General features: G+C 34.1%; 1 protein-coding gene across 1 annotated transcript; it reads right to left on the bottom strand.

The window, feature by feature from the left end:
- Nucleotides 1-2,428: 2,428 nt before the first annotated feature.
- LOC123558199 (glycine receptor subunit alpha-2-like) lies at nt 2,429-11,195 on the bottom strand. Its single transcript, XM_053544484.1, has 9 exons — nt 11,044-11,195; nt 10,526-10,596; nt 8,742-8,809; nt 7,058-7,287; nt 6,014-6,096; nt 5,225-5,365; nt 3,894-4,264; nt 3,626-3,691; nt 2,429-2,780 (listed from the first exon to the last, which is right to left on the bottom strand). Exons 1-9 carry the CDS (start codon nt 11,136-11,138, stop codon nt 2,625-2,627), a joined length of 1,281 nt encoding a protein of 426 aa, XP_053400459.1. The 5' UTR covers nt 11,139-11,195; the 3' UTR covers nt 2,429-2,624.
- Between the last annotated feature and the right edge of the window lie 276 nt (nt 11,196-11,471).

Raw genomic sequence — 11,471 nt, 5'->3', positions numbered from 1 at the left:
GTTGAGGTAAAATATCTGCTACATATGCCCAATAGGCATTCTACCGTGCATTATTTTAAATACAGGGACTTATTTTCAACGAAACTAATATGCATGTCTACACTGGCCATAAAATGGGCTCATTAACCAAAATGAAATATATCTGCTTCGTCGTTTTTCACATACCGGTAGTCTGAAAGAAGATGATTCATTTCAATAGTTCTATGAGAATCAGTTTCAATATTTGAATTAAGATTTGTATGTTATACATCCAAAGGGTCTTATCATTGATTTTACTAACTGGTTGCAACAGCAGTTTTCAATGGTGTCCCTTACTTGGAACTGATGTTGTTATTTTTTCTGGTCGTTTGGGATCAAGGAATCTATTCAATTCTATATGCACAATAAGAGTTAGCAGTAGCCCGTGCTAGGGGGCTTGGGGTGTGTTGCATATTTCATTACCTCTCGTGAACAGACGAGATCGGGTCTTCTAATATTTTGTTTTGTTGTATTCTATGCTTCGAAAAGATCTTCATATAATAGGGTTATTATAATAGTAGCTTGATCTGGGATGCAGTATTCGGCTCGAGTGGATTTTGCCAGATCGGATCTCACGAGGCGCGCAAGCGCCGAGTGTGATCCGACCTTGCAAAATCCACTCGAGCCGAATACAAAGTCCCAGATCTAGCTACTGTTATAATGACCCTTTTATTATATACCTTTACCATTTTGATTCTTGTTTTGTTCTTGAACGAATTCTTCAATGTTTATCGATATTAAATGGAACTTAGTGAAGTTTTTATGTGCGCTATTTATAGATGTGTCGGGTCATGCATATTAATGAAAATAGTCCGGCAGCATACAATATGGAAGGTACAATACGGAATTTAAAAGGTACAATACGGAATTTTTGTCTGTCTGTTCATATTTTATTGTGAAATACAAGCCGATTTTTTACAGAATTTATATAGGTATATAATAAAACTAATTATTTGATTGAGCAATAACAGTTGTGACTTCTCTGTTTCTGTCTCTTTGTATCTCTCTCCGGTGGGGCTCAAACTCCGGAGCTCTCGTTCCGGAGGCGAACGCTCTACCACTGAGCTATCGTGGCACACGTTTCCACTTTCAGTGAAATAATTAGTCTAACGGTAGAGCGTCCACCTTCTGTACGGAAGGTCGCGGATTTGGTCCCCGGTCGCGTAGCAAGGATGTGAAAAATGGTACAAGTTGCTCCCTAAACATCAGCATTATGTGGATAGAACAGGCTTTTCTCTCAAACTCGCTATCTCGCATGAATGAAATGTGGAGACTTATATCTAAATTGGTAGAATTAGTTTCAAGATTCACCTTAGAATTATTAGTGTAAAAATAGTAATTTTGTATCAGATATAGGATCCGATATACTATTTTCGTGCTGATTATATGTGAACAAAGGGGAGCAACCGTCTAAAATGTTATAATAGATGAGCGTCGATAAATATTTCTGGTAAAATCAAGCAAATCCTCATATCATAAAGAACTTTCGAAAAGTTTAAAACATGTTAAAGTAACTATTTTCACGAGGTTAAATCGTAACGGGTTGCATATTAGCTATTTTATAAAGCTAAGCTTGTATTATTTACATTTATCTTTCTATTTTGTAAAATCGTTGTTTTAGTTTGTACTAAAAGTTTAAACGTCGTTATCTTATAAACAATCATCTTTAACTTGTGTGCTCTCTTGTGTTATTATTAATAGCGTCAGGTATATTATAAGCAAATACAGTTATACTACTTGCATAAGAAATTATATTGTACTCAAACTTCTTCATGTCGTGATTCCGTTATAGCATATTATCATAATAACTGAGTATCAAATTATGATGATAGGTATAACTATTTCATGGAATATCGTAGAAGTATGTAATTGTTGATTCTGTCTTCAAGTTGTTTGTTTTACGAATTTATGATATAGAATTTTCTTTATACTATGCCACCACAAACTATTTATATTGATACAGCAAACTCTTCAACCAAAATGGGGTTAGGCATGTGCTTAACACAATTTTTACACAATATACCAACGGTCGTACACAATATTAGAATGTTTGTGAACAACATAAATACATGTGTACATAAAACAATACTGGCAACACGGAGCATCACCGCAAGGCAATAAAGGTGTACCATACACTCTTCTATTACTAACATATCGAGTATAAGCTTTTAGGGTAACAGATTGACTTCTTTCGTTTTCGTCCCTTGGTATCTAACGATTCACCATTGCATGTGAAGCCAAGAAAAGGCGATGCTCTGTTTAAAGATGTATTTTATTAGGTGTCGTGACCCAAGAAACTGTTGAACCATGCTGTAAGAAAATGAGTGAATAACGGACAATGTCAAGTATGATTTGTTTTTAACATATTTATTGGTTAGGAACATGAATAAAAAACATAATAATAGTTTAAATTGAATATTCCATGGATCAGCATTCAGTATCTAGCATTAAAAGTCAGCACTCAATTTCCACTATTTACACGACATTGCTAATAAAATGTGTTATATGCAAATACAAAAGAAAGTGAAATGTCCAATGAAATATATCTCAGTTGGAAAAAGACCAAATGATTCTCAAAACTGAGAGAGCTGTAAAAGGGCAATCAATCAATTATCGCCAGGCTCAGGGTGTGGAGCCAAACCACACACACAGAAGAAAATAATTAGGAATAAAACAAACGACAATGGAAATAACACTCTTGATATGGTATCAGTTCTCTTTGCTACCATCTGTTCGTCGGCCTTTGTTCTACTAAACGCCTTCTGAAATTTAAAGACAACCGTTAATTAGGAATTTTCTCACTATGCACAATAAATTAGTATGGACAATTTGCTTATCATTGTCATACTATCATCTTAAAATGAAATATACTGACAATCAGGGCCCAATTGATCGAACGTTTAACAGATGATTGAGCTAACGGTCGGTTAACTCTGTTAGAAAAACTTAGTAAACAACTTCTAAAGTCAAGGATGTTGACAACTTTGAAGTCTTTACAGTTATAGAAAAACATTATACTAGTGTTCCCCACCAAACCTAATATTTTGAATCAAAATTTAACCGACAATTAGTTCAATTGCGAACTATTATTGACCGGTTCACCATTCAATAAGTGTACATAATTCCATCTATATATCGCCGGATCGTAGTTGTGCAGGTCAACAAAGACTAGATTTAACACAGGTTTGCTAAGTAAAAGTCAAACTTTTAGAAAACATATTTGAAATTATTTCTAATTTCTAATTAAACACTTATTGAATGACTTGCCGGTCCATGTTAAAAAATATCTGCTTCGGTGCGAATGACCTTTCGGATTTTGTTTTACTTTAAAACCTTCCAGCCATTCATTAAGTGTGTCTCATAATTATATTCCATCTATTAGTAATGATTATATATTTACTGCTGTCATGTATATATTTGCTTATGTACCACGTCGGTCTTTGCGCTTCTGTATGAATGAACAGGAATGTGTTAACAAATATAGATCTCTACCGGTCACAAATATAGTAAACTTTGAAGAAGTCCAATCAATTAAAATAATTTTGTCCATGCATATAAATATTTAATCCCTGCATTAAATATCAGACATCAACAAAACGAAGCTTACAGTCAGACATTCTATAAGAGTAGAGTTCTTCTCTGTTCCATCATTTTCTTTTGTCCGTCCGCTTCCCTGAAGATGTAACGATCAGATATTAACAAATAATGGCACATTCTCCCTGCTAGAAAGTCATTTTCTCTTGAGCGGGAAAAGTAATTCAATATTGCTCTCATTTGCAAAAGAATTAAACACAAACTTTTGTAAATTGATGATAAAAAGATGGAATAAAATGCAAGCGATGTATGTATGTTTTGTTCATATGCTCTATACACACCGTATCGTTTCCATCGGTCTTGTCATCAGGTTTAACGGCCATCTTTGACTTCTTACGTTGACGAACATTGACATAGGCAAACTCCAGTAAGGCAGCAAACACAAAAAGTAAACACACGAACATCCAAACATCTATCGCTTTAACGTAGGATACAGGTGGAAGTGATTGTCGTATACCGGAACTCTGCGTTGTCATGGTGAGAACACAGGTAACTCCAAGTGAAACCCGTGCCGGTACAGCGTTCGGGTCAACCCAGAATGAGACCCAGGACAGTACCACAAGCAGTATACTTGGCACAAATACCTGCAAGAAGTGGAAGCCAGCTTTTCTAGTCAGAACTAGCTCTGCTGTAAGCGTCGAGAAGGTTCCAGCTGAAAGACACATAGAATCTAATAACTTTTAAACATGCAAAAATAGGAAAATGTTAAACCAGAAACGTTTTTCCTGCAAACCAAAAGACAGGTTTTTAAAGTAGTTTGATAGAATAGTTTCTAGGTAAATCGACTAAAACTGTTCTAGTCGCAATTTATCAAAAACGTGGCTACAAAATGATGTTCTTTTTTGTTTGAAACTCTAGACCATATTTCAGAATAAATTTGTAAATGAAAAATGGTCAATACGTTGTGCATAATCACATTGGATTTGTTTAATTTTATGTTTAGTTTTTGCATGAATATACTGCAGATTTAAAGAAGCATTGAAATAAGCGACTGTTTAAAGTGCACATAATAGTTATGTTCCATAATATCTTAATAAATGGATGGTGTGTGGGGGTGAGGACGTGGGGGAGGGAAGGGGGACCGAGTCCAAATATGTATCATATCATACAGACCCCACATATTTTCAAGGAGGATCATTGATAAATCTTATGATTGATTTGTTTTACCAACCACATATTTACAGCCTAGATTGATATGAAAATCTGCTCACCCTTCACAGATATATAAGGGGGTCACCATGTGACCACTTTTAAAGCAATGAAAAACAAAATGGTAGAATCGTATGGGAGGTTAAAAAAGGTTTGTTTGTAGCGGTTTTCAATCTACTACGCTGTGTTAGTTACTTAAATTCTGATCTGAAATTGCCAGCTCAATCTCTTAATAATTTCATATATTTTCCATTGATGACCTAATCCTAAAATTGTTATGTTGATTTGTTAAGTCAACTGAAATACTTAAGTAAGCACTAAAAGGCCATCAGGACGGACCCTCCATATTTAAAAAGCACGCGGAATTTTCTCTGATAAAGTCACATTGACGCTTTTATGAATAATTTATCTTACCTTCTGATTTGTTAGCGCATTTCATTTCAAAGATAAGTTTTTAACTTACTGTCGGAATACGGGGATTCGTAATCACTGATGACGATTTCATCTTCTTGCAACATAAACTGTGGCATTTCCAGATGTTCTTCGATGATGATAGGATTTGTATCACGCCAGTGCAAATCAATGTTGTCCTTGGTATATCCAACTGTAAAGAAATAAATATTCTGTACCTAAAAAGGTCAAATATACATATATCGCTGTAGTTTATATTCATGATATCCGACACAAGAAACGTTCTCAGCCCACAGTAATGAACGACGTAAACTTTCACATACTATTATATGCTATATAACAGTATATCTAATGTCAAAACTTATTTGCCTCTTTCTCTGCTGTGGGTTCGAAACATTGCTTTAGGTGTAGATTGTTTCATGCAAAGATATCATTCTGCGATCTATGGTTCGGTGCAAGTGCTCGCCACTGCCTGAAATAATGCCTGGAAGTGCACTTGGGGTCTTCCACCACAATAAAAATCTAGAAAGTCCCCATTTAGACCTATTTTTGTCTTTGTTAAACGTTAGATAAAATACAACAAAACAATACAAAACATAGTTATTGTCCAAGTCTATTTAAACTCATGGAATAGTCCAGGTGCGTTTTAGCACAGCAAATATCTTATGTCTTGTCATTATTGAGTAATTGCTATACACAGGCTTTTACTGATATGAATCTTGAAAATGTACTAGCGCATGATTATAAAAATGGAATTGAGCGTGTAAGTTGAAAAAGTGATCTTGTGAACAGTCGCGACTAAAATATGTTCCTTAAAAACTGCCTCCAAGCATGTACTCACAGCTCTGTATAGTTAGTGGACATCGTTGGCTGTCAAATGGATAGTACTGCAATAGCATGGTACAGGATAGCGACAAAGACAGTCTGAAGAAAACAGACAAACTTAAGAATTATTCATTGTCAGTGCATGAAATTAGGCTACGAAAGACAGTATATCGAGTTTATAGACATATCTGTCTCACTAATTGCACAGTTTTGTAGCAAAAGCAAAGACTTTATTGTCATATTCATTTCTTACTTAAAATGGTCAAAGATAGATATAATACGTTTCATATTTGTTCTTTACGCGTACGCGTTGAGAAGCATGTGGGCGTAAACATTTAAAATAGTACAAGTTATTATACCATACAGGGGAACATGTTTATATAAAGTCGTAAAACTAAAGTTAGATGTTTTAGTAGACATATTTACTACAATTACACGTAAACATATAACTTCGCAAGATCCCTTATATGATCACAGTCAAAGATCTTCAATTAATACGTTTATCATATAATAACAAATTTACGTAAAATGACACAAATGCGATGCGATTCTCTTTAACTGATATTAGTGCTAATGCCTATACGCCTGTGCGTTCTGGCGTCGACATCATATAGCCATGTAAATAACAATTGGTCAATAAACGGATGGAATATGACTTCTAGCCGCATTTGCACACCTAGTAAGGGGTATCCGTGGCCGAGTGGTTAAGGTCGCTGACTTCAAATCACTTGCCCCTCATCGATGTGGGTTCGAGCCTCACTCGGGGCGTTGAATTCTTCATGTGAGGAAGCCATCTAGCTGACTTACGGAAGGTCGGTGGCTCTACCAAGGTGCCCGCTCGTGATGAAATAATGCACGGAGGGGCACCTTGGGTCTTCTTCTACCATCAAAAGCTGGAAAGTTGCCATATGACCTATGTGTCGGTGCGACGTTAAACCCAAAAAAGAATAGTAACACAGTGGATTTTGAACTAAAACTTAGTCTAATATTTCTCTTAATGTGTCATACCGCATACATGTATTAACTTCAAAGTAATCATTACAATACAGAATGCCTTGACCTGATGCCGTATACGACAGTTCCATTTGTAAGGATATGCATTAGTTTATTCGTCGCCATCACGTTGTGCACGTATGCTCTCTTCTCGTTTCTAAAGAAAATGTCTGGTTGCCACACGTTGTCGGCATTCTTAGAGTCGAGTTCCAGTTTTGTCACACTTGTCGTGTTACCATGAAAATCTAAGCGAGGATCTCGCCACCACAGTCTTAGAAAAACTTCTATGGAATATTCCTGGAAAGTAAATAAATTGCCGGTTTATTTTATACTTGAAAGTTTGTTTTAAACATATACTCGTATCTGACCAACTGTTGCCTATATGACTTCATCTATTGCATGCGCCATGAATAATTGTTAGCGACACGTACAATTATTTGCGATTGAAATACCTGTTTATCTATTCAGCAATCGATTAATATTAACCTTAAAGGCCTAGATTTGGGCAGTGGGCCAAGGGATTTCTGTCTTCACCAGCACAGTTGCGGGTTAATGATTGGAAAGTCAGTCTACCTTACAAGTGTTTCAATTAGTGAGAAAGGGAAACAATGTAATTTATTTTAAATTAATGAATAATTGATGACATTTGAAGTTATACCAGTTTCTTTTTGGCATTTCTATGTAAAGAAAAATATTGTTGATCAAACACAATAATAAAGTAATCAGAAACTTATTTTCACAATAATGAAATAATGAGAAACTTACTTAAAGAAATATGCAAGTTTTTATTTTTTCAAATTCTGTCTGGAGAATTGTGATATTTCAGAAAAATGTGACTTTGACTCATCTAAAGCTGGCGGAATACTGTAAATAACATTTGTCTAAAATTGAAAACAGTATGTGCATTTCAAAGTTACAAAGCAAAGCATGAAAAAGGTTACTTTTAGCAACATACTGAAAATGAAAATTGAGTATAGATGGAACACAATCATTTTATATTATATTGTTTGTCAGCACAAAGAACTCATGAAGTTTTCACTATACTTGTGTTTTATTATCATTATTATTTTCAATATTATTACTGTATCTTTTATCATCCTATATGTAATATAATAATAATGATGATAATAATAATAATTATGATTATATTTATTATTATTATTATTATTATTATTATTATTATTATCATCATTATTATTATTATTATTATAACATTAAAGTAATAGTTATTATCATCTATATAATATCAAAATAATAATTATTATTATTGTCATTCCACATTCACTGAAGAAAAACTAATTTCTTTCAACTCAACTGCACACATCTTCATGGTCTAGTTGGGGTCCCTGCTGTGCTAATCGCCCTCTAATCAGTTACTGTTACATAATCGCTGATAAGCAGCAGATAAGATGGGAGTTGTATATTGGATTTGGGGGGGACACTTATATAGTAGTGAATCTAGGCCTTTAAAGAATAAACTCCTGCAAATAACAAAACCTGAAACAAAATTACTACATTGCTAATATAATATTTTAAAAGATCACATAATGAAGAATGAAACTAGAATTTAGAATTATCACCTTTTAAAATTGCAATTCCAGCATGTTGAACTTATTTTATAGTGCGCAAAGATAAAGTGAGGCTATGTAGGCTATGGGTGTTTTGTTTTATCCAAAGGATTAATGTGATTAAGTAATTATCAGTAGTTCGTGTTTTGTTTTCTAAAGAAGCATAAGAAGACGTAAACTTACCATGTTCGCTTCGCTGATGGAATGCATATCATGTACAGTAATTTGTATAGTGACATTTGTTGGGTGTTCTGAAATATACACACAATATCAAAACTTGTAAACACACTTTAAAAACATGTACGACACATAATCAACACACGTAAGATACATCAAAACATGTACGACACGACATAAAATCAACACATGTACGACACGTACGACAGGACAAAATATCAACACATGTGCGATACAATTTCAAAACATGTACGACACGAATAAATATTAACACATGTACGACACAGTATCAGCACATTTAAGACACAAGGTCAACACTATCAAGAATTCTGCCTGATAAATGTAAGGCACAATATCAACACATATAATACATTTTATTGCTTGATGACTGAAACTTGGTACAGTGCTGTTTTTCCTAGAGCGATATGAAAGGTCTGTATTGCATGTGAAAAAAATCATAAGTTCGAGCAAATGTTTGACGATATGTATAATATTTACATCGTCGTTTGGCCATTCAATATGATCAATACCTTACAAATGTACATCATTCCTTATTTTAATAAAAAAGCACATTATTTTAATAAAAAAAGCAACAGATCACATACTTATTAATTGCCCTAATTGATTCTCTAAAACGACTGAAACCGTGTGTGTGAAATGAAGCCGAAACAGTTGCAGACTGAGAGATATTTATTTTAAACAGCTTTTGAACAGGAAAGGAATACGAACCGCAGCCTCATTGATATTTAATAATGCAAAGGTAATTAGTTATCTGCAGTTGTATCCCGAGAGGTTCGAGTTACTGTTAAACATTTGTTGATTTTACCATACAAGTCTGTTTGTTCTAACGAACGTATAACTGCTGTGTAACCTTGACCTTGGACGTAGTGACCTGGGTTGTGCACTCTGCATATGGTCTTGGTGAAATTAATATTCTTATCCTTATGATATATATGAAGAAACCTAGAAACCAAGATAGTGTGCTTTGCATGTCGTCTAGATAAGGTTTTAATTGATGTTTGTTTTATTAACATATTCCCTGCAGTTTACAAGACGATATGAAGTGACGGACGGAAATGCACGTAGCAATATAGCTCTCCATAAACTTTGTTTCAGGGAGTATTATAAAGAAAAGTTGTTTTAAACAACAAATCCAATTGTGGCATGTCGACGACGACTGGTAGATTTAATATTATATTATAACTTTGTAGGCTGTGTACTTGACTCCTGACCTAATGACTTCATAAACAACATCTACGGACAACATGCAATCATCGAGAGCAGTTCGAAGGCTGTATGTCCAAGCGTTGACCAGTAAATGATCAAAAACAAATTTTAAATTCAATCACAGTACATTTAACAACAGTGTTACTGACAACAAAACAAAAAGCTCATCTTCTGTCCTACAAAATCTGACGGCAGTTAACACAACAAAAATGCTCAAGTAACTGATTAAAAAAAAAAGTTTTCAGTTTCTAGATCACTATGACCTTGACCATTGACCTGCAGACATCAGAAACAATACGCATCTTTTGAAAGAGAAATAAGCTTTATGCAGTATAAAAACAGTAGCCAAGAACAATCTTTAGTTTTCAGTCTCGGAGCCATTGTGACCATTGACATTTTAATCCTCTCAACAATAGGGATCATTTACTGAGTTCAAGCAATTACACTATAAAATGTGGCTACTGCAGACATAAACTTTCTTTAGTTACTGATTGGAAACCAGATATGATCAAAAGAATATATCGGGTGCATAAATATGTATACATGTTGAGAGTGTTTCATACCTTCATCAAAGTCGGGTACAATATTTGAATCATATCTCGAGGTATTCAGCAAATATGAAGTTATCTGGCGCCTGCAAATTATAATACAAGTTTATTGTTTTCTAGAAAGCATGTACAAAATACTTTTCCTACGAAATTAAGGACAAGTCAGCGCATAAAATGTTTCTATAAGGTTAAGTCAAATTAGGCTCTTCGTGTGTCATATAGTTTTATCATAACTTAAGCCTAGTGCGACATTGGAGAACCTTAAACATGAAATAAGCGGAAATGTAATTCTAGACAATTAGAAATTAATTTAGACTTCTTTATATTCAGTATTTGGGATGTTTCTTCTATTCCAAAAACGTCGACAGACATCCCTTTATACAGAAGCTCTGATACATTTCCTTCGAAAACAACAAAACGTCAACTATCAGAAAAATTATTAGTCTAAAAAATGAAAATCCGAACTATTCAATTTTTCCGCCTGTATTATACCATTAAATATATCATTTGCTTTTGTGGTTATATAATATTACCTTGTTAATTCCTCGCATCCAATTCTGGAAGAAAGTATAACCACAGAAAAAACTAGGTATACAAGAAGAGTGTATATCTCCATATTTGTCAACATGTAGATTTACCTGAAACTAATACAAGGAAAAATGTTCTACTATAAATTCCAAACTATAGTTGTATTAGTGTCACTTAACATTTAACAGTGCGATAAAACACACAAATTTAATTGCAAAGTAATGTCTCATTCCAACAATGTTTTTTGTGTTATTTTTGTGTTACTTCGGTCTCCTTCGGAAATGATAGAAAAATACCTTTCCTTAACAAATGGAGAACATGATATCAATTGCCTTGACGATTATAGTGTTAATGAATTTTGCCTCTTTAAATATGTTGGGATTTGGTTCATTGAAGTCCAAAACGTATGAATGACTTATTACTCTTATTTTGC

Source organism: Mercenaria mercenaria, chromosome 5 (genome assembly GCF_021730395.1).
Source record: "Mercenaria mercenaria strain notata chromosome 5, MADL_Memer_1, whole genome shotgun sequence".
In the NCBI taxonomy this organism is placed as follows: Eukaryota; Metazoa; Mollusca; class Bivalvia; order Venerida; family Veneridae; genus Mercenaria; species Mercenaria mercenaria.
Note: the sequence above shows the minus strand (reverse complement) of the source record. Positions and strands in the feature narration are given on the sequence as shown.